We start from the raw sequence: 21115 nt of genomic DNA, 5'->3' as shown, positions 1-21115 counted from the left end.
ATATATATATATATATATATATAAAATAAATATAAATATATATTTAGAGTAGGCCATGCTTTTTAAATTTTTTTTTTTTGGTGTGATGACTATGGGAGTCCAGATGATCCCCCAGCCAATATTTATTCCCTATGCTGTTCCCCAATTTTATTTTTTTTAAGCACCATGGATATTTCCTTTAGATTCGATGCTAGTAAATAATTCTTGTCTTGTATATTATATGACAGTTGGGCGGGATTTTTTTTTAAGCATGACAGTTTTGTCAGGGATAATTATTTTCACATTATCATCTGACTGATTCTTAGAAACGTAAGCAACACAGAGAGGGTTTTTTGTTTGTTTGTTTTTAAATCAGCTACACTTGAGCTATTTATCTTTTGACTCTAGGCCCCAGAGAGTGCTGGCTGAAACAGCCTGGTGGACTTCATTCTGGGGAAGGCAGAACGCAAAGGCTAGTCCTGCCTTCCCCAGCTTTGCAGCAGCAAGAGTTTTCTGGAAAGTAGAAAAGAGAAAAGAAGGGGAAGGTTAGATTTGAGTTAAAATTGTCACGTTCTCTCCAACTGGGAGGTCATTCTTTGACGTGGGGTATGAGGTCCTGTATCTCTCTTGCTTTCATTAGTCACCTAACAAATCTTTCCCAGTATCAAATGCCTACTCATAAATCAGTAGAGTCAGCTTCAACGGACATTTTGCATCATGAATTTTTTTTCATTAACTTTGATTTTTTTTAAAATTTGCTCTGAAATATATCTTGATTATTGACCTCCCCCCAACCAGACTCCATAAATACTGCAGTTGAGGCAACTGCCTCACCCTAGTCCCAGCCTGTAAAAATACCGACAAGTCAACCAAGTTATCCATCTTTCTCAACCACTCTTAGATAAGAACCAGACTGGTGCCCTCACCATCCCCCAGCGTGCAGATGCCCCACCAAGTCTCTGTGTCCTAGTGGGTTTTAAGATCCTCTCCTCTGGCTTTCCCTGCACGTGGATTAAAATACATTGCGTTCTGACCAGTCTTCTCCCTCTGGAGCAGCCGGAGTGCCTCGACCAGGTCCGCTTCTGCACTTCTGTTCACCGTATATTTCTTTCTCTTCTCAGAGCTATCCAAGTTTCACTCTTCGCCAACCCTGTCCTGCACAACCCCTTCCAGAACCGCGCTGACCCGCAGCGGCGTCGGGTCCGGCAGCGCTCCAGCGCCCGAGCCGAGTGCTCGGCACGGGACGTGGGGTGACAGGCGCCGCCCCTGCCTGGACCGCCCGGGCAGCTCGCCGTCCGCCCGCATCCAGGAGCCGGGCATCGTGTGATCGCGTCTGCGCGCTCCGCCTTGTGCACCGGCGTGAGAAAGGGCTCCAGCCGCTCCCAGGTTCTTCCCGAGGCGCCGGGAGAGCGCGAAAATGCTCCCCGCGCGGCGGTGCGCAGGCGCAGCGGCGCGCGTCGCTTTTCTCGTTTTTCCCAGCCTCGTCCGCGGCAGCTCGGGCAGCGCGCCCGTCGCTTGGCCGCCCGGTAGGGGGCGCTGCGGGAGGGCGCCCGAGGCCGGCGCGGGCTCCTGGGGGGTGGTCTGGACCCGGCTCGCCGCCCTGGGGGCGGGGCCGGCGCGGGCGGGGATGGGGCGGGCGCGGGGGCGTCGGCCCGGTACGGCGAGCGGCGGCGGCGGCGACCGCGGGCGGGGCGGCGGTCTGAGGCACTCGGGTCCGACGCGGCGCCATGCGCGGCCCCCCTGGCTGGCCGCTGCGGCTGCTCGTGAGACGGGGCCCGGCCGCCCGCGTCCCCGGAGTCCGGCCGCCGCCGACGCTCCTGGGGCCTGCGCGGCCTTGGGGCGCGGGGCCGGCGCTCCTCGCAGGTGAAGGAGCCGCGCGAGCCCCTCGCCGCTGGGCTGGCAGCTGCCCGGGCGGGGGTCCCGGCGGCCCCGCGGGCGGAGCGGGCCTCGCGCGGCTCCTGGGGCTGTGGGCGCGGCCCCCGGGCCCCTACAGGTGCGGGGCGCTCGCCGGGCTCGGTGCCCCCCGGCTCCCGCGCGCGGGGCTCCCTGGCGGCCCGGCCTTGGTCGCGCGGACGGGGGGCGAGGCCTGGCGGCGCGGGCCGGCGGTGCCTGCAGCCGCGGCGACCCCCGGCCGCGACCCGCTGCTGCGGCCCGCGGCGGCCCGGCGCTCGGAGGCCCGGAAGCTCTTAAGGCTGGCGCACCCCGAGCGCTGGAGACTGACAGGTGGGTGCTCCCCTCTTCCCTCTGTCGCCGGCACGCCTTACCGAGCGCGAGGGCCCGGGGCCACCGGGAGGGGACATTGCGGGGGTGGCAGAGGCCCTGGGCCACTGGAAACGGTGAGGAGGGACGGGATGGCTTCCCCCCGGCGTTCTCCCGGCAAGTGCCGGACGGAGCGCGTCTCACAGTAGCATTGCCAAGGCTTTCGGGTCAGCTGGGAATCCGTTCACAGAACTGTCTTAATGTTTGTTTTCTTAGCTTGACATATTATACCAGTGAAGCAGTACCTCCTTCTTAAAATCTTTGCGTCTGTTCTACTTTCGCTTTGCCAGCATTCTCAAAATGACCTGAGTCATTCTTTGTAAAATTAATTCTAGCCCCAAATAGACTTATTTTGTAATATGCACTTGCACTTACACTTACCTAAAAAACATTATTTGCTTTAGGTAAGTTTATTAAGCAGTCAACGGTAGTTTTAATGTGACACAAAACAATCTATATCTTTCAGATTTGTCTCATGCCTTTGCCTTCCTGGGTGGCAGGCAGGAAGTTACTAAACTCTTTTCAGGACAGTCAACACTGACCAAGATCAGTGATCTGCACACTGTAGAAGCTTTGAGAAACTAGCTCATAACCCAACTGAATCTTAATTGAGTAACTTTTTAAAGAAATCTAAATATTTTTAGAAACAAAATCCAGATAAACAGGTTTTCATTTTTAGCCATGAATGGAGAAATGTTTAATGCAAGGGCCTTGTAAGATCTAAAAGGTTTTGAGATTTTTCCAAGTGTTTGTTTCTTTAATATTTATTGTGCCTCATTGTGTGCTAGTCGGTTGGTTTACATTGGTGAGCGGAAGGACACATGGTTCTGCTCCTGTTGGGGCTTGCAGTTTAGTCGGGGAGAAACATTAATGAACAGATCATGTATGACCAGAGATAAAACTGTAGCTGTGATGAGGGCTTGGAAAGAGGACTTGTGAGGTTATCAGGTGCAACCGTTGAAACAGGGGTGAATCCCACGGTCTTTACTACAAATCCATTGCTTTAGACAGGATAGTCCTAGCGAGTTATTTGTGATTTAGGGCAGGTTGGTGCCATGGAGGAGGCACTTAAAGTGGGAACATTTTACCCCTCACTGACTTAGGGGGATTCTTGGTGTCACTGAGGCATTAAGGGAATCATCTCGTTGCTTAGTAAGTTGTGTGCATATTTTCAAGGATCTTTCAAAGATCTTTTCCTCTTTTAAAAGAAAAATTTGAGACTAGGAGCTCTCACTGGATTGTGAGCTCTTGTGAAAGGGACTGTGTCTGATTCAACTTTTTGTGTCTAGTTCTCAGCATGTGTGTGGCACAGAGCAGGGTGCCTTAGAAGAAGGAATAAATGACAGTACAGCCAAGTCCAGATTGTGGCCTGAATTTAGAGACCCTGAGCACCGTGGGGTATTGCCATCATTCCCATATGTAAGTCAAAGTCAGCGTAAGGAAATCCACTTTGTTTCTGAAGGTGTTTTTGGTGTCAGGCTTTCCTGGTGCCCACATGGGCTCAGCCACATTGAGTAGCCCAGCCCAGCCCTGTACCCTCCTAGCCCGTTCCCACATGTCTTGCCATGTTAGTGTGCTGTGCTAGCATTAAACAAGGCATAGGCTGTACCTCCTTTTATTTTAAGGAGGGGAGCTATTTATATCTGCTGTATTGAATAACTAGGTACATATAATTTGAGGAAATAAATCTGGGGTTGGTTCACTAATTTTTTTTCCAGTTTTTAAACAGATAATAAATATATATGGTATATAATAAGGAAATCTGATGAAAGCTCCTTATTAGGATATATGATTTCCTCAAAAGTCATTAATATATTGAAGGCACTCTGGATGTTGGCATTTGTAAGATTGGGAGGAAGTGGTGGGGGGTCATCATTCATTTGTAACGTATCATTGTAAGAGCAGCCGCAGATGTTGACACACCTCTGTAAACTGATGGAAATAAAAAGCACGATGTGTGTGTGTATTTTTTAATCAAGAGACCAAAAAAGCTGAGTTAAAGAGAAGGAATTCCAATGTTAATTTTTAGAAACATGAATACAGAAATCCTTTTTCAAAAATTCAGCTATACATTTGAATAAAAATACGTTCATCGGTGTTCAGCAGTTTGCTGAGTATGTCATCTGAACTGTGTGACCAGGAAACTTTGCTTAAGTGATTTGTATCAGGAACTTTGAAAACATGGTCTACCATTTAAAATGCTTATAGATACCTGCTGAGGACAGTTTTGGTAGTATTTCTATTTCTCTTCTAAAGGAACTGCAGTCCTCGAAGCCCCCCCCCCCCTTCCCGCCTTCCCTGTCTCATTTTGTGTAGTTTGCAGATATCTTCCTCCTGCTCTGGCCTGCAGAGTTGCTCTCCAGCCTTTTTTTTTTTTTTTACTGATAATTCTTCATCTTATCACCTTAGTCACAGAGTCTTAAAAGATGGAGGAGCTCACTGAGGAGCCCCCTGTGGCCTGAAGGGATAAGAAGTAATTGGTGAGAGCCATCTTGCTGCGCCTGGCAGATGGAAGGGGCTGCTGAGGACCCCGAGCACCCCAGTAAGTCAGAGGCAGGGAGCCCTGTGCACGAAGTTGGGTCTCAGGCGTGAGTTCTTTGTGTGGTGGCCTCGGTGCAGAGGAGCTTGCTTTGTGCACTTGACCAGGGGCCCCCCCAGGCGGGCTCCTGGTCAGATGCGGAAGGTGCACATCCTCCCCGCTGTGTTCAGTTAGGGCCTCAGTGGAGGACTTGGGAGGGCGCCTTTCACTTAAGGACTGATAAGGGCTTATGTGGTTTGAGATTAGGATTGTTCTCAGAACCTGATGCCCGCCAGGAGCCTTTGCTGAGTTTGTAGTTACATTTTATGAAGATAGACCGTGAAGTGACCCAACCGAGTAGCGAGATAAAACCAGTGGAGGCGGGAAGCAAGGAGAGGGCTTAGAATGGCTGCTTTTTGAAGCCCAAGTCAGGACAGAGCCTCTGACAAGAAAAGGACTGATGGGACAGTGAGGCTGAACCTTCGCGACTGTTCCAGAAAGCCAGGGATGTTGTGTGCTATGGAGATACCATATTGCAGAGAAAACGTTAATGTTCTGTAGCTGTGCTGTGAAATGTGCTAGTCAGAGTTAACTGAAGTGTAAAATATATACCAGAATTTGAAAGGATTTAGTATGAAAAAAAAGTTAAACTGTTACTATTTTTTTAATGTTCATTACATGTTAATTAACATTTTGGATATCTTGGGTCAAATAAAATATGTTACTGAAATCAATTTACCTGTTTCTTTTTGTTCTTTTTAATGTGGCAACTGGAAAATTTTAAGTTCCATGGGTGGCTCCCATGGTGTGTCTGCTGGACAGCGAGCACTGAGTCAAAGGCAGGCCTCGCTGTTGACAATATGGCACAGGTCAGACTCTGTAGCACACGCAGACATTCTGGCCTTGCTCAGATCTTTGTTCTACAGATGACTCCACAAACCTGGAAAGTTTCCTAAGCTCTCCACTTCCTGCTCATCTGTCAGCCCCTCTTCACTTCCTGCCCCATCCAGCTTAGATGCCGGGTTCCTTCACCTCGGCCGCTGACCTGCATGTACCCTCTACCTCGTTGTCCCCTGTAGACACCTGAAAACTCAGCATGTCTAAAATACAGAGTTACCTTCCTCTCCGAAGCTGCCTTTCCTCCTCCATCCCTTCTCTCAGAGAGTGGAACTGCTGTATGGACCCCGTGGCTAAAACCAGACACAGATCATTTTTGACTCCTTGCAGCAGAAACACAGATAATAACTGATACTTACTGTTCACTAGACACTGGACACTGTGCCAGACGCTTTACGTATGCATATTTCATGTACACCTCAAACATTTCCATGAGGGAGGTGTTATTTTTATTTCCATTTTACAGATGAAGAAACTGAGACAGAGAGGTTGAGTGACTCATTCAAGTTCAAACAGCTAGATGGCAGAGCTAGTGTACTGATCCTGTCAGTCTCAACTTCAGAACTGAGCTTTCCAACATGCTCCCCAAATCCAAAAGTCATCAGGTCCTATAGTCTAGTTCTCCAAAATATCTGCAATCCTCGTCACCCTCCTTATCCTCTCTGCCCTACCCTGGTTCACCTGGAGGCCCCTCTCACCTGGAAGCTATGGCCACTGGCCTCCAGTGCTTTCTTTTCACTCTGCAGCCAGAGAGGATCATTTAAAAAGCAAATCTGACTGGCTTCCCAGCCTGAAGCTCTTTTAAGCCCGCCTTGCGCAGGCAGCAGCCCCTGTTCTACTTTAGCACCTAGGACCTGGAACTTCTCCACTTCCTTTCTCAGTCCTTCTTCCTCTGCACCTCTGGTGCCTGCTCCAGCTTTATCCCGTAGCCTTTCTGCTCCTTGCCCTGTCCTGACACCCAGGCTGGCCGGTGCTGTTTCCTCTGCCTGGAATGTGGGAAGACGAGGAAAACAGTCTTTGTCTTGGAACATGGTTCTTCATTATTTGAATTGGGTGACCTTGGCCAAGCTCCCTCACCTCTCTGTGCTTGAGTTTTCTCTCTGAAAAGAATGAGGACCATCAGAGCGTTGTTGGAAGAGACAGTGCATGTCCAGTGCCTCAGACAGTGGTGAGTGCAGCATCTGTAGTCCTTGAATGGCAGTTGGGATAGCGGTACCTGCCTCCTGTAGTCATCAAATGAATCATTGAAAGGTCTGTCCCATGTCCAGCTGGTGGTAGCCACGCGTTATTGCCTCTTCCACCCACCCAAACCTGCCCTTCCGGGAGCTGTGTACATTTTAGATTTTCTTTCCTCTTTCTTTTGAAGGAGATTCCTTTCGTTCTTTGAATGCCAGGATTCAATAGAATGAAGGTAACAGAAGGATACTTAAAGGTATGTCAGGAGACAGATAACAGTTGCAGGGGGCCCATCCAGCAAGGACGGGGGCCAGCGAGATGCTTAAGTACAGAGAAGAGGTGGAGGAGAATTTCAGAAGGACTGTGGTATCCTTGGCTTGTTGGGTTTAGGGAGGAATCTGAAATGATAGTTGTGGGGCAAGGCTAAAGTATTATTAATGGCAAAGACAGTGCTGTGCAGTAAAACCTTAATGAACACGAACCCAGCTAACCAAAGACTGAAAAACTTTTTTTTTTTTACTTTTGTATTCATTGAACTTGTAGAAGAAAGGCAAATGGCAATAAAACAAGCTGTTAATCACTTTTTTAATTATAAGGAAAAAGAGGGGATCCTAAAACGAATTTGGATTCAGCTAAATTCTTTCCACTTTGTAATCATTATCATTACTGTGTAAGAACCAGCACGTATTCACGATATGCAGGTTCTTATTTTAGAAACATAACTTTGAATTCGAAGACTAGAGGAGGGAGAGAGAGGTCTTTATAGTACTTCACATACATTACACTTCTGGAAGTATTCGCCGAAGGGAGAGAACAGACTAGAGAAACTAGCTACGGATGAAAGGTGAAACAGACGCTTCTGGGCTGAGCCCTGGCTCCCCAGGTCGCTGGTTTGCGAGCGAGCGAGTTCATGCTTCGGTCCCTCTTGGCACTGTCGTCAGGAACACGGCGTTTTGAAACAAGACCCCGGGTCTTACATTGAAATGAAATGGCCCTTGGCCAGGTTCACGTTATTCAGTGAAATTATGATTGTGGGACTTTAAGCCAGGCACATGGACTTTCTGGCACTGTGCGGAGGAGTCATTTCCACGTGGAGTTCCTGAGCCGCCAGATCTTAGGTTTCTATTTAGGCTGTCATCGAACTTTGATCTAACACACTTCTATGCCTCTTCTGCCAACGCTCAATTTATTTGTTCATTCATCCAACAACTATTTATTGACCTTTTATTGTGTGCGTGTCCCTGTAGGTAGTGGGGATACAACAGTGAACAAAACAAAAATTTTTTATCCTGATGGAGTGATACAGTAAACAAGTGAAACACTTGGAATGCCAGGAGGTGGGAGGTGCTGGGAGACAAATGGGAAGGGAGGGAGACGGGCACTGCTGGGAATCTGTATTTCAAATCAGGTTGTCTGAGCAGGCCTCAAGAAGGGGGTGTTAGAGGACCCCAGGGAGGGGAGGGAGGGGTTGGGTGAAACATTCCCTGACAGGCTCCCGTTTCTCCTACGGCTCTGTTTGTCAACCAGTTGGCACTGAGTTTGCTGTGTACTTTTATTAAGGTTATGTAGAAGTAAAGACTTTAATTGGAGGCTTGGCGTTAGGCAGGACACAGATAGAGAAGCAACTGCTGTTTGCCGGGTGTTGGGAGCTCCCATCTCTTGGGCTCAGTCCATGCTGTGTCCACCCGGGAGCCTTGCCGCTGACTCCAGTGATGGCGCTAGCTGGGTTCCTAACAGGACCAAACTCAAAAGGTACTCATTGGATGCAGCATGCCCCCAGCCATCCAGTGCCACGCTTCAGAAGGAACCTCTGTTACCTGTTTCTTTTTACCCTCCTGGAGGTATTCTGTGCATAGATGAACTTGAAAACCAACAAGCAAAAAAGCCCCCAAATGTTAACATTTGTGTTCTGGGCTTTTTTCACAAACAGTGTATCTTGGTGGATTGTTTCATATGGATTGCTCTACAGTCACCTCATTCTTTTTAGTGACTGCATAATATTTATAAAATAAGTGCTCCATAATTGATTTAATTTGTTCTCTATTGATGAATGTTTAGGAATGTTGAATCTTTTGCTGGTATAAGCAATGCGGTAATGAACATCCTTGAATGCATGACTTTTACGTACATGTATGTAGTGTATCTGTAAGTTAAAATCTTAGAGAACTGGTGGATGAAAGGGAGTGTGCATATACATTCTGACCGATAAGATCACACTCTCTGCACTGTAGATGTACAGCTTGCACACCCACTAACAGTGTAAATGTTTCTTGTACCACAGCTTTGCCAACACGGTGTGATCAAACTCTCTGATCTTTGCCAGTCCAGTAGATACAAAGACAAATCTTTGTCGTATAAATTTGCATTCCTTTATTATGAATGCAGTTATCTGGGATACATGTTTTTTCCTAATTGGGTTTTCTCACTGTTTTCTTTCCTGGTAAGACTCTGTCCCCTCTGTCTGTTTTTTAGATGTGTGAACAGTTGTGTTCTCGTCTGTTTTTATATCATGCTGATATTCTGGTGCTTTGTTCTCCAGAGTCATAATAGTAAGAAGGAACACATCACATGTGTAATGGATGCCCATAACTATTTTCCAAAGGCTATTTAAAGTGCTTTGAAGTTTTAGATATAATTGAGAGCTTTACTTGCATAGTTTGATCTTCAAGATAAGATACAGTTAGATGCCAAGGAATAACAACATACAGCATGAATGTAAGAAAAATATCATCTGAGTTGAACCCCCAGATCAAGAGGCAGGGAGGGAGGCCAGAGCGGGATTTTGCGGCTAGTGCTCAGTTACTCCCGCCAGAGAAGAGCTGAGCGGACCAGGGCAAAGCAGAAGGTGTCTTGCTGGGGTACTTGGGTGTGGCCAGCCCCCCCGCAGTCGTCCCACATGGTCTGGCCCTAAGGAGGCCCTAAGGGTCCAGGAGCTAAAGGGAGGAAACCCCCAGCTCTGAGCGCACCACATGCTCTGCAAAGTTCATTGGGAAAAGAGGCGTGATGAACTCCGCCCCTTGATCGGAGCACCGCTGAACCTGAGAGTTGCTTGTGTTTTCCAGCTGCGGTTGGGTTTCTGGCGGTGTCCAGTGTCATCACCATGTCCGCTCCCTTCTTCCTGGGGAAGGTCATCGACGTCATTTACACAAACCCCACTGTGGACTACAGCTATAACCTGACCCACCTCTGCCTTGTGCTCAGCGGCGTGTTCCTGTGCGGGGCTGCTGCAAACGCTGTTCGTGTCTACCTCATGCAGACTTCAGGTAAAATGTCCCTCCTTGGGCGGCGCGTCATCTCAGAAGCCTTGGAGGAGGATCTCGTGGGTTAGTGGCTCTCTGGCTCATGTGCTCCTGCCCCGAGCCTTTCCTCCGTTCCTAGCGCCACCTGGGCCCGAGCGCAGGGTCTGGCCCGGTGCCGGGGCCGTGCGTTGCGTTACAGCGGCCGCTCTCATCTCAGCTCTTTCACGTGAGCCGGAGTCGAGCCCCGAGGGAAACAGCCTGTGTGTCTTCGGGGAGGTTAGAGTTCTGGGCCTTCTTGAAGCTTCTGCAGAAGCCACTCACCTGCCGCATGCTGTGTCTCCCCTTCAGGAGGAGCTGGGATGGTAGTTTGCACTGTGCTTCTGTGAGGCCTGCTTGTTAATAAGCATTGACCACATGTGACGACAGAGCCGGCGATACCCAACTCTGAGGTCGGTTGCTGGCCATTTAGCTGATAAAATACTCCAGATAATTAACCAGTTCTTGCCATTTGAACATGCAATCCAGGAAAGGAACAAAATCAATCCAAGGAGGAACAAAATTAGCTCTTGAGAAGTTAATATAGGAAAACTTTTTGTAAATGATCCTTAAAAAAGTATCTCTTGATCATACTATATCCGTCACTGTATCTTCTCTGCAGTCTGTAGTTACTACAGAAGATGAGTGCTTGTTACCAGTGAGAGCCGGGGCTCGGGTGCACGCGGGCCCACCAGACCCATGCCCCTCCGCCACCCTTCGGGCAGGGGCGCCAGTCATGCCGCAGAGGCTGCAGCTCTGAGGACGTGATGCCGTCAGGCCAGGCTCAGTGTGTGAGGTGGCTGTGCCCACACTGATGCTTTCCTGTTTGCCTTGCAGGTCAGCGCATTGTGAATAGGTTGAGAGCATCTCTCTTTTCCTCTGTTCTGAGGCAGGAGGTTGCTTTCTTTGACAAGACTCGCACGGGGGAACTGATTAACCGCCTCTCCTCAGACACTGCACTCCTGGGGCGCTCGGTGACTGAAAACCTCTCAGATGGGCTAAGGGCTGGAGCCCAGGCTTCTGTTGGCATTGGCATGATGGTATGTCGGCCCGGCTTCCGTTGGTACCTTCTGGTCGGGGCGTGGCCTGCACCGGCCCTCTCAGGCCTGAGATGAGCTCAGGTGAGCTGTTCTGATGACTCTATAAGCCACTTGGCCAAGAGGGCTGTCACCGAGGCTGCGGGACGAGGCTGCGGGACGTGGCGCTCGCCTCTTCCTTGGTGGCCTCCTGCACCTTCATTTCTCCAGAATGATTTGTTATCTGGAGAATGGACTGTTGCATTTAAAAGAGATTACCTTATTGCCTGAGTTTTCTGAGAACGTGTGCCTGAAGGCAGGAAAGAGCAACAGGAAGGAGGCCTCCAGGTGCCGAGCTGTGGGTTAGAGAGAAGCCTGTCCGTCACACCCCCTCTGGAGGCAGGGGGCTGCCGCTGAGCTCTTGACGAGCCCAAGGGCTGATTTCCTCTCCTCCTCTTGGAAGGAGGAGCCCCTCCTGCACACACAGGTCGATCTGCACCCCTTTGAGATGAGCCCTCTCACCCCATGGCCTGTGCTCCTTCCTTCCCTGCCTGGGGGCCTGGGCAGTCACGTCTGCGTGCCTCATGTCTTCCAACCAGGCTTCTCTTCAGCCCTGCGCTGCTGGCCAGTAGAAGTGTAATGCAGGCCACATAGGCAGATTTAAATTTTCTAGCAGGAAAAAGAAAGGTGAGATTAATCTTAATAATATATTTTACTTAACTCAATATGAAAAAATATTATCAGTTTTACATGTATTTAATATAAAATTATTTTTCATATAGAGATTTTAAAATACAGTGTGCATTTTATACTTATGGAGCATCTAAATCTGGATGCTAAATTTTCATTGGAAATATTTGATGTATATGTAGATTTCATAAAATTTGTGGTTAAAAAAATGTATTGACATACCAGATTTTCCAGACATATTTAAAACTTCACCAATAACTGAAAAGAAATGAGGTGTCAGTTTTTAAATTTATATTTTAATTAATTAAAAACTAAATAAAATTAAAAATTTAGTTTCCTGGTCACACTAGCCACTTTTCAAGTGCCCAGCAGCCATGTGAGGCTGTCACCGTGGATGGTGCAGTTCTAGACCCCTAGACGGAGGACTGTAACTCATCTGTTCTCACTGGTGGGAAAGCTTAGATGCTTGTCCTGTGTCCTGCATAGCATTCGGTCAAGATCAGAAGGATGTGCCAGAGTAAGCCTGTGAGATTGGACTTAGGGAATGGAAGACAGTTTTGAAATCTCACGTATTCCCAGCCAAGAGAGAAGCAGAGCTCTGGGAGAAGACCCCTTCTGCACTACAGCACCACTTCCAGATACTAATAGTCTGGGCTCAGGAGGAGCTGGGAACCTCCTTTCATAACAGCAGGTCACCTCGGGCTGTGTAACAAAGGGCCACAGCCAGGGGCTCAAATAACAGACGTTTACTTCCCAAGGTCTGGAGTGTAGAAATCCAAGACCAAGATGCCGACGCAGGTTCATGCTGAGGCCTCTTTCTTTGGCTTGTGTGCAGCCGCCGTCTCGCCAGGTGCTCACAGGGCCTTTCCTCCGTGCTCACGTGGAGAGAACTAGTTCTCTGGTGTCTCTTCTAACAAGGACACTAATGCTGTCTGATCAGGGCCCCACCCCTGTAACCTCATTTTAGCTTAATTACTTCCTCAGAGGCTCCATTTCCAAATCCAGCTACACGGGGGTTAAGGCTTCAGCACATGAATTCCGGAGGGACACAAGCAATCAGCTCACAACAAGGTCTCATGACGGGGCATCACCTGGGGCCCTGGTCTTCAGCTCTGGAGGGACAGACGTGTTCTTTGTTTCTCACAAGCTCCTTGGACCTGTATTATGGTAACCCCACTCCCAAGAACCCAGTGTTTATACCGTATTGCCAGTTTAGTGATTTGCATTATGGGATCTTCCTCCCCACCTTAAGATGTGTGTTCCTCATGTTCCAGCCCTCCTTTCTGGTGACAGGACCCTGCATTATTCTTCAGGTTCTCTCTAAGCATGGAACCGGAGCACCGGGAGGTGGGTGGTTCTGAGACCATCTGCCAGGGCCTGGGGAACATCAGTGGATGTTCCTGACCCACCGCAGAGGACACCCGTGCGGGGGTTTGCTTGAGCTGTGTTGTGTTCAGGCCTGCCTGACGGCCTCAGTGCCCCTGCGCGTGTCCTGCCCACCATCACCCTTTGCCTGCTGGGCCGCGTGGCTTCTCTGCTTAGGTGGATCCTTCCATAAATTGAAGGTGCCACGCTCGTTGCTGCCTCAGGGGCTCTGTACGCTTGCTCTTGCAAGACCATGTTACACTCAGGTGATTCTCTTTCTCTCTCTCACCTGTCCACTGTCTAACTCCCACCTCTCCTCTCCCCTTGGATGAAACCCCGTGAGGTTCAGCTTTCTCCCAGGTGCCTACAATAGTGTTTGCTGCATGTAGGCATTCAGTAACAAGTTGCTGAATGAGTGAGTAAATAAATGATTGCCTCATCCATCCATTACTGTGCATTTCAGTCTGCAGCTTTTTCTCAGCTTTTAGGAGAGCCTGGTACTGATTATACTGTTTTAATAATTTATTGAAGAGATGCTAGTACCATTTAAAACACAACCACCCGATTTCAGGGCTGACGATGGGAAAAGCCCACTGTGTTACTTCCTCTTTGAGCAACTCCAGTTGTCAGCAAGCTGCTCGTGCTGAGTCCAGATCTGTCCAGCTGAGATTTCAGTCCTCTGAGGCGTGGAAATGGCTCCAACCCTTCTTCCACTTGTTTGTTACACCCCCTACCAAGTTCTCTTTCAAGTCTTTGTCATGGGATGTGTAGGGTATTTTGGTCTCACTGCCTTCTTAGTCATTTCAGTCGAGACACATTGTTCAGTGCCCATGATCCAGACTTGAATACAGAATTCCTGGTGTTTTCTGGCCAGTGTGGAGCTGAAGAGGCCTCCTTCCTTCGCTCCCTTCCTGCCTCTTGCTTCTCTGTTGTTGAACAACACGCTTTAATTCCCAAGCAGTGGCACAGCACTGCCCCAGTATGGTCCGATATTGGAGGGTAAGATAGCCCCACCCTCTCTTCAGCAGCGCCCTGTCATGTTACTCCTGTGTGGCACGCTGAGTATTCCCGGCGTTTCACACGAAGATTGAAGACGTCCGAAAAGTTCCACCAAAATAGGATGTATGATTTTGAGACAGCTCCTTAATTTCAGCTTGCCTATTAATTTAAACACACACACACTTACAGTAGGCGATGAGAATGTCTTGCTACACTGTGTAACAAAATACCTGTGGCTTTTGTTTTTGACAGTGTTTTGTCTCACCTAATCTGGCCACTTTCGTTTTGAGTGTGGTGCCTCCAATATCCATCCTTGCTGTGATTTATGGGCGGTATCTACGCAAGCTGACCAAAGTGACTCAGGACTCCCTGGCACAAGCCACTCAGGTAGAGGCCCCTCTCCGGCGTGGTGTCCGCTAGAGTGAACTCGGAGCCAAGGTCCTGGCGGGCAGACTCTAAGGAGTGTGCTCGAGCTTTTCAAAAAAAGTACTTAATTTTCCTTACCTTGGCCCCCCCCCCCCCCCGATCCCAGAAACGTAAAATACTGTGCCTTCTAGGCTAGGTTACTACCTGTACCTCAGCGTGGATCCCACTTGACCGCACCCTGTGGACTTCTTACCACCACTGTTTCTTGTAGGATGAAACAGCTAATCGCACCCGGAAAATCGTTTCTGGATGATACTCTGTCCTTCATTAACTAATGAAGGTAGTTTTGCGGTGCTACCCAATACGTGTATTTTTTAAATTAAAAATAATGTATTTTCATGCTACAAAAGCCATGCATGTTTATTAAACTAGAAATTTGGGAATAAATGAGAAAAAATAACATGCAGAATCCTTCTTTGACTTCTATCCTTTTTTATCTTTCTCACCACATAAAAATATATTTCTGAATCTACCTTACCTCCCATTTATCTTTCTGTCTACCTATATATGATGTGTGCATATAAATATTTTTTCCAAAAATAGGATTGTTCATATACTCTGCTTTGTAATCTGTTTTGACTTAGTCATGTATCATGAGCAGCTTTCTATTGATAGCATCTTAAAGATGAGACATTTGAATTTTGCCTCCAGAAATCATGACATGTGACCTTCCTCCCCCTGAAATGTATGTATTATTCTCCTAGCTAGCTGAGGAACGTATCGGAAATATAAGGACTGTTCGAGCTTTTGGGAAAGAAATCACTGAAATAGAGAAATACACCAGCAACGTGGACCACGTGATGCAGTTAGCAAGGAAAGAGGCGTTTGCTCGCGCCGGCTTCTTCGGGGCAGTAAGTCGATCGCCTTAGAAAGAGCGAGTCTGGTAGATGTTATGATCCGGACTCTTGCCATGCATAGAGAATCCTTCTACCTCAAGACTGAGAATTACCTTCCTTAAAATATTTTTGTTAAGGAGGAGGAAAATAAGTACATGCAGTTAGAGAGAAGGCAGGGGGTGGGTGGTGAGACCAGAACAGTGTGGGATCAGGCAGTGACTTCAGCGCGTGGTCCGGACCAGCCACGTCAGCTTCGCCGGGGAACTGGGTCGGATGTGCGCGGTCTCAGCTCTACTCCGGACCTGCGGAATTGGAAACTCTAGGGGTGGGGCGAGCAGTCTGTGTTTTAGCTCCAGCGCATTCTGATGCAGGCAGTTTGAGACCCACTGAGAATTAACCGAAATAACATCAGTGTATTTCAAGAGAGAACTATCAAAAAATTGATCACATTGATCACAGTGAACTCAAGTAGGACACTGAACTAGAAAATCACCGTGTTGGCAACTTCATATGTTCACACTGGAGAGAGCTTTAGAGGTGATTCAATGATGGCCGTGACTTAACAGATAAGGAAGCCCAGAGGAGGCAGCGCTTCCCAGAGACCACGTATCTAACGAGAGTCAGGACAGGTCATTGTAACTCAGGGCTCCAGCGTCTCAGGGCACTCTGCCCAGCCCACCACAGTAGAAGGTATTTATTTCCTCCAGTGAGGGAAGGAATCTTAAATTTCATTTTTTTCATTTACAAATTGAGTAGGTTGAGTAAAATCGGAATCTGATGGGTGACTTAGCTTCTAGATTTTCATGTTAAGACTATTTCCTTTAATACTGTGGTATTTCAAAAATATTTTAAAATTCAGATTAAAACTTAATATTTTAGAAAAACCTTGCTTGATGGTTAAATGCAAAAAGAGACTCACAGACCACGTGATTGCTTTTTATGTTGGGGTCTTCGGTTCTCATCTGACTCCTGTGTTTTCTTCCCCCGACAGACTGGACTCTCCGGGAACCTGATCGTGCTTTCTGTCCTGTACAAAGGAGGCCTGCTGATGGGCAGTGCCCACATGACCGTGGGTGAACTCTCTTCCTTCCTAATGTATGCTTTCTGGGTTGGATTAAGCGTTGGAGGTATGTAATTTAAATCGGCTTGGGGAATTACACATGAAAAATCAGGTTATAGTTTTCTGAAATAAAAACATAACTTTCCCATTACTCCACTTCACATCAATTAACTCCAACTGCAAAAGCATTTCCTAGAATGTTATTTCAACCTGACTTTGAAAGAAAGAATAAAGATAAATAAAGGGGTATGGTCCTCCCTGGGTTGGGAAGTTTGGAGCTCACAGTCACACTGGTGCTGTTGTCCAGCCTGCTTGTTAAGGCAGCGTGCTCCCTTTCATCACAGAATGAACGGTGGGAGGGGGAAGGACGGTGCTGAACAGGTGTGTGCGGGACACCCACAGTCCTGCGGTAGGGATAGTCCCAAGGTGAGAAAATCACTGGGGAGTGAAATTCCTTTTGTACAATATCATTCATTTTCAAAACTAGCAAAGAATCAAAATACATAAGTTATAAAGTGTGTGAAACAGTTGCTTGCTCTTGTCGAGAATTTCTGAGAGTTCAGCTTTCACTGTCCGTTTCTGAGTGAAGGGAAGCAAGATCCCTGGAGGCGAAGCTGCGTGCCGTCTGCGAGGTTTTCCTTTCTGTAACTTTCCTGAGCCCCAGCTGCCGGGGGCAGGTGCTTTCCTGCTTTTTGTTTTCCTTCCTCTCTTTGAAAACCGAGATGAAAGGTTAGATAAACAGCTTGCGGTCTGGTCAGTGGAGCTCAGGTGTCGCACAGTGTCGCCTCAGCTGGAAATTTTAATTTTCTGGGTTTTATGTCTACTGGTTACAGGTAGAGGCTTTTCCTTAGACCTGCAGGTAAGTGAGGATGTTGTCTGGACTGAGATTTCCAGACTCCGAAAACAGCATTTTAGTTCTGCTGGCCGGTCTTGAAGAAAAGCCTGATGAAGATGTTTCCAGGTGCTGAGTGACTTGGGAGCAAGTTCAGGGGGACAGAGCCATGAGGGTGCTGCTCTTCTCTCTCCGGACCCTGGGCTGAGCCTGTTGGGCTGCAGGGTCCCACACCCGTGTGGTCGGGTTCCTTTAAGTCTTCTGTCCCACCTCAGGGCGGCCCTCTCTCTTTTTTCTGTTTGTTTTGTTTCTTGTTTTTGGTATGGGGAGGTGATTAAGTTGTTTATTATTCATTTATTCTTAGAGGAGGTACTAGGGATTGAATCCAGGACCTCATGTCTGCTACACATGTGCTCTACCACATGAGCTATACCCTCCCACCCTCGCTTTCCCTCTCTGTGGCCTTTCTGTGCACATGCCACACTTGACCACAGTCAGCTTTCCTCCCTGGCCTCCCTAATCTTCTGTGGTCTGCCACATTTGACTCTGTTTCTCCTGGTCCCTCTTCTAACACCTTTTTCCCATACTGCTTAGCCTGACAGAAGCTACCTCTGTTTTTGGGTGTTCTACTGCCCTGCCTTTTGTCCCGACAAGTTCATAACTGTGTCTTGCACCGGAATAGTTGGAAACACAGTTCCAGTGTACCGGGAGTCAGTTATCTCCCCTGGTTTCAGAAAGTGCCCCCGAGGCTTTGTCTGTGTTTTGAGACTTCTGAGGAACTTGGCTTTCCGAGGCACAGGCCCTCCCACAGCTCTGGTCAGCTCCTTGGTACAGTGCCTGCCATCTGGTGACGGAGGGGAGAGTAAACGTGTGGGTGGATCTGTGGGGAACTGTTACCACCAGTCTCCCCACATGCACAACCCAGACAGATACCTAAGGCTATGGGAATTTAATCCAGCAAGCTGAGTTGGATTTTAAAAGTTTTTGTGTGGATGGCCCTGGACAATGGCATTTTAAGTGAAGTAAGCCAGAAAAAAAAAGAAAAATACCGTATGATATCACTCATATGTGGTATCTAAAAAAAAAAAAAAAGAAAAAAAAAAGAAAAGACAAATGAACTTAAATGTAAAACAGAAACAGACTCACAGACATAGAACACAAACTTGTGGTTGCCGGGGGGAGGCAGGTGGGAAGGGATAGACTGGGAGTTCGAGATTTGTAGAAACTGACTGGTATATGTAAAACAGATAAACAAGTTTATACTGTACAGCACAGGGAACTATATTCAATATTTTGTAGTAGCTCATGGTGAAAAAGAATATGAAAATGAATGTACGTATATTCATGTGTGACTGAAAAGAAAAATTGTGCTGTACACCAGAAATTGACAGAACATTGTAAACTGACTATAACTCAATTTAAAAAAGTTTTTGTGAAGTTTACTGCTTAGAGTAATTCTGTAATGAATCCGCAAGCAAGAAATCCCATTTTATTTATTAAATAAGTGAGAATTTTAAAATAAATAAGCAGAAATGTTGGTTTCTGCTTAGAGCAGATTCTACTGAAGAAAAAAAGCTAGATTCTATGTTCTCTGTTGAGAGAGGGTCAGAAGTGCTGTTTGAAGAAAAACGTGCTTGTTTATTTTATACCAGAGAATGCTCTTACGTCTTCTATTGAACTCCACTTTCTTTTTTCTTACTTTTTTTTTTTTAGTGAAGTGAAATTCACAAAACATAAAATTAATCTTTTTAAAATTTACAACTCAGTGCTGTGTGGTACATTCACAATGTTGTGCAACCACTACCTCTGTTTAGTTCCAAGGTATCTTCATCACCTCAGAGAACACCCCTGCTCACTTAGCAGTCTGCCTCTATACCCCAGCCCCAGCAACCGGTTTGTTTTTTTATCTCTGTGTATTTCCTTATTCCAGATATTTCATATAAATAGAATTATATAATCCATGGCCTTATATGTTTGGCTTCTTCCACTTAGAGTGTTTTCGGAGTTCACCCACATTGTAGCATGGATTGGTACTTCATTCCTTTTTATTGTTGAGTAATATTCTACTGTATGAATAGACCACGTTTGTTTATCTAGGGCCATTTTGTTTTTGTTTTTGTTTGCCAGAGTCTGAACTCCTTAACTGTTTTAAACTACTTCTGATTCCTTCGTCTTCTGTTTCTTCCCCCCTCCCTCTTCCACTCCCTCCCTCCCTTCCTTCTTTCCTCCTTCCTTCCTTTTTCCTTTCTATTAATAGACTTTTTTAAAGAGCAGTTATAGGTTCACAACAAAATTGAGCAGAAATATCAGAGAGCTCCCGTACACCTCTTGCCCCTTCATAAGTACAACTTCCCTCATCGTCAATATCCTTGTTGTAATTAACAAACACACACTGACATTATCACCCAAAGTCAGAGTTTACCTTAGGGTTTGCCCTTGGTATTGTACATTCTGTGGGTCTGGACAAATGAATAATGACATGCATCCACCACTGTGGTATCACAGAGTAGTTTCACTGCCCTAAAAAAACCTCTGTGCTCTGTTCAACCCTCTCTCCCCTCAACCCCTGGCAGCCACTGACTTTTTATTGTCTCCGTAGCTTTGCCTTTTCTAGATGTCCTGTTGTTGGAATCATATAGTATGTAGCTTTTTCAGATTAGCTTCTTTCATGTAGTAATATGCATTGACGGTTCCTCCATGTCTTTTCATGGCTTGATAGCTCATTTCTTTTTAATGCTGAATAATATTCCATTGTCTGGATGTACTGCAGTTTACTTATCCATTCGAAGAATGTCTTGGTTGCTACCAGATTTTGGCAATTATGAATAAAGCTGCTTTGAACATTCGTGTGCAGGTTTTTGGGTGCACATACTTTTTCAACTCCTCTGGGTAAACACAAAGGAGCATGATTGCTACACTGTATGGTGAGAGCATGTTTAGTGTTGTAAGAAACTGCCGAACATTCTTTCAAAATGGCTTTACCACTTTGCATTCCCACCAGCCATGAATGAGAGTTCCCGTTGTTCCACATCGTCACCAGCATTTGATGTCAGAGTTTTGGATTTTAGCTCTTCTGATAGGTTTGTGGTGGCAGCTCATGGTTGTAATTTACTTTTGTCCAGTAATATGATGTGGAGCATCCTTTTATATACTTACTTGCCATCTGTGTATCTTTTGTGAGATGTCTGTCCATTTTTTAATTGGTTGTTTTGTTGTTGAGTTTTAAGAATTATTTTTTTGATGTGATTTTAAAAGGGATTGTTCCTTACTTTCCTTTTCTGGTATTTCATTGTTAGTGTAAAGCCACTGATTTCTGGCTGTTAATCTTGCTGAATCTCCTGCTACCCTGCTGAATTCTTTTATCAGCTCTAGTAGTTTTTGTGTGGAGCCTTTGAGGTTTAAGAATTCTTTGTATGCAATGGTCTCCCCTTATCCACATCTTGCACAAATATTCACACACCTTAGAGTATTTAAATTCCATTTTTTTCCAGCATTCTTACTGAGGGAAAGTGTTACACAAGTATATATTCTGGCAGTTGACATGAGCCAAGGTACTTGATGCTTAAGTCATTAAGTCATAATTCAAAGGTGACTTTAAAAAGAGACTGTTGGACTATTTAACATCACCAAGTTTCTTCTCAGTTTCAGCCTAGTGAAGGTTGTGTTTGCTGAGTGTTTGAGAGGAGGGTTTGATTTTGTAGATGTCTTTAAAATGAACATGGGGCTTCACTATATCCATTTTGAGTATGGGATAAGTGTTGTATTTTATTTATATTGCTCTGTTTTT

General features: G+C 46.7%; 1 protein-coding gene across 1 annotated transcript in view; it reads left to right on the top strand.

Annotated features, from left to right (window-relative positions):
• Positions 1–2104: 2104 nt before the first annotated feature.
• Positions 2105–21115, top strand: part of ABCB10 (ATP binding cassette subfamily B member 10) — a 33466-nt gene continuing 14455 nt past the window's right edge. Inside the window, exons 1-6 of the mRNA XM_031462112.2 lie at positions 2105–2202; positions 9892–10092; positions 10942–11144; positions 14427–14561; positions 15305–15451; positions 16428–16563. Of these exons, the coding sequence (XP_031317972.2) occupies positions 9930–10092; positions 10942–11144; positions 14427–14561; positions 15305–15451; positions 16428–16563 (784 nt within the window). The 5' untranslated portion in view covers positions 2105–2202; positions 9892–9929. The remainder of the gene's footprint in view (positions 2203–9891; positions 10093–10941; positions 11145–14426; positions 14562–15304; positions 15452–16427; positions 16564–21115) is intronic.

This window comes from Camelus dromedarius, chromosome 8, assembly GCF_036321535.1.
Source record: "Camelus dromedarius isolate mCamDro1 chromosome 8, mCamDro1.pat, whole genome shotgun sequence".
NCBI classification, from domain to species: Eukaryota; Metazoa; Chordata; class Mammalia; order Artiodactyla; family Camelidae; genus Camelus; species Camelus dromedarius.
The sequence above is the reverse complement of the archived record's forward strand: the minus strand, read 5'-3'. Positions and strand labels throughout refer to the sequence as shown.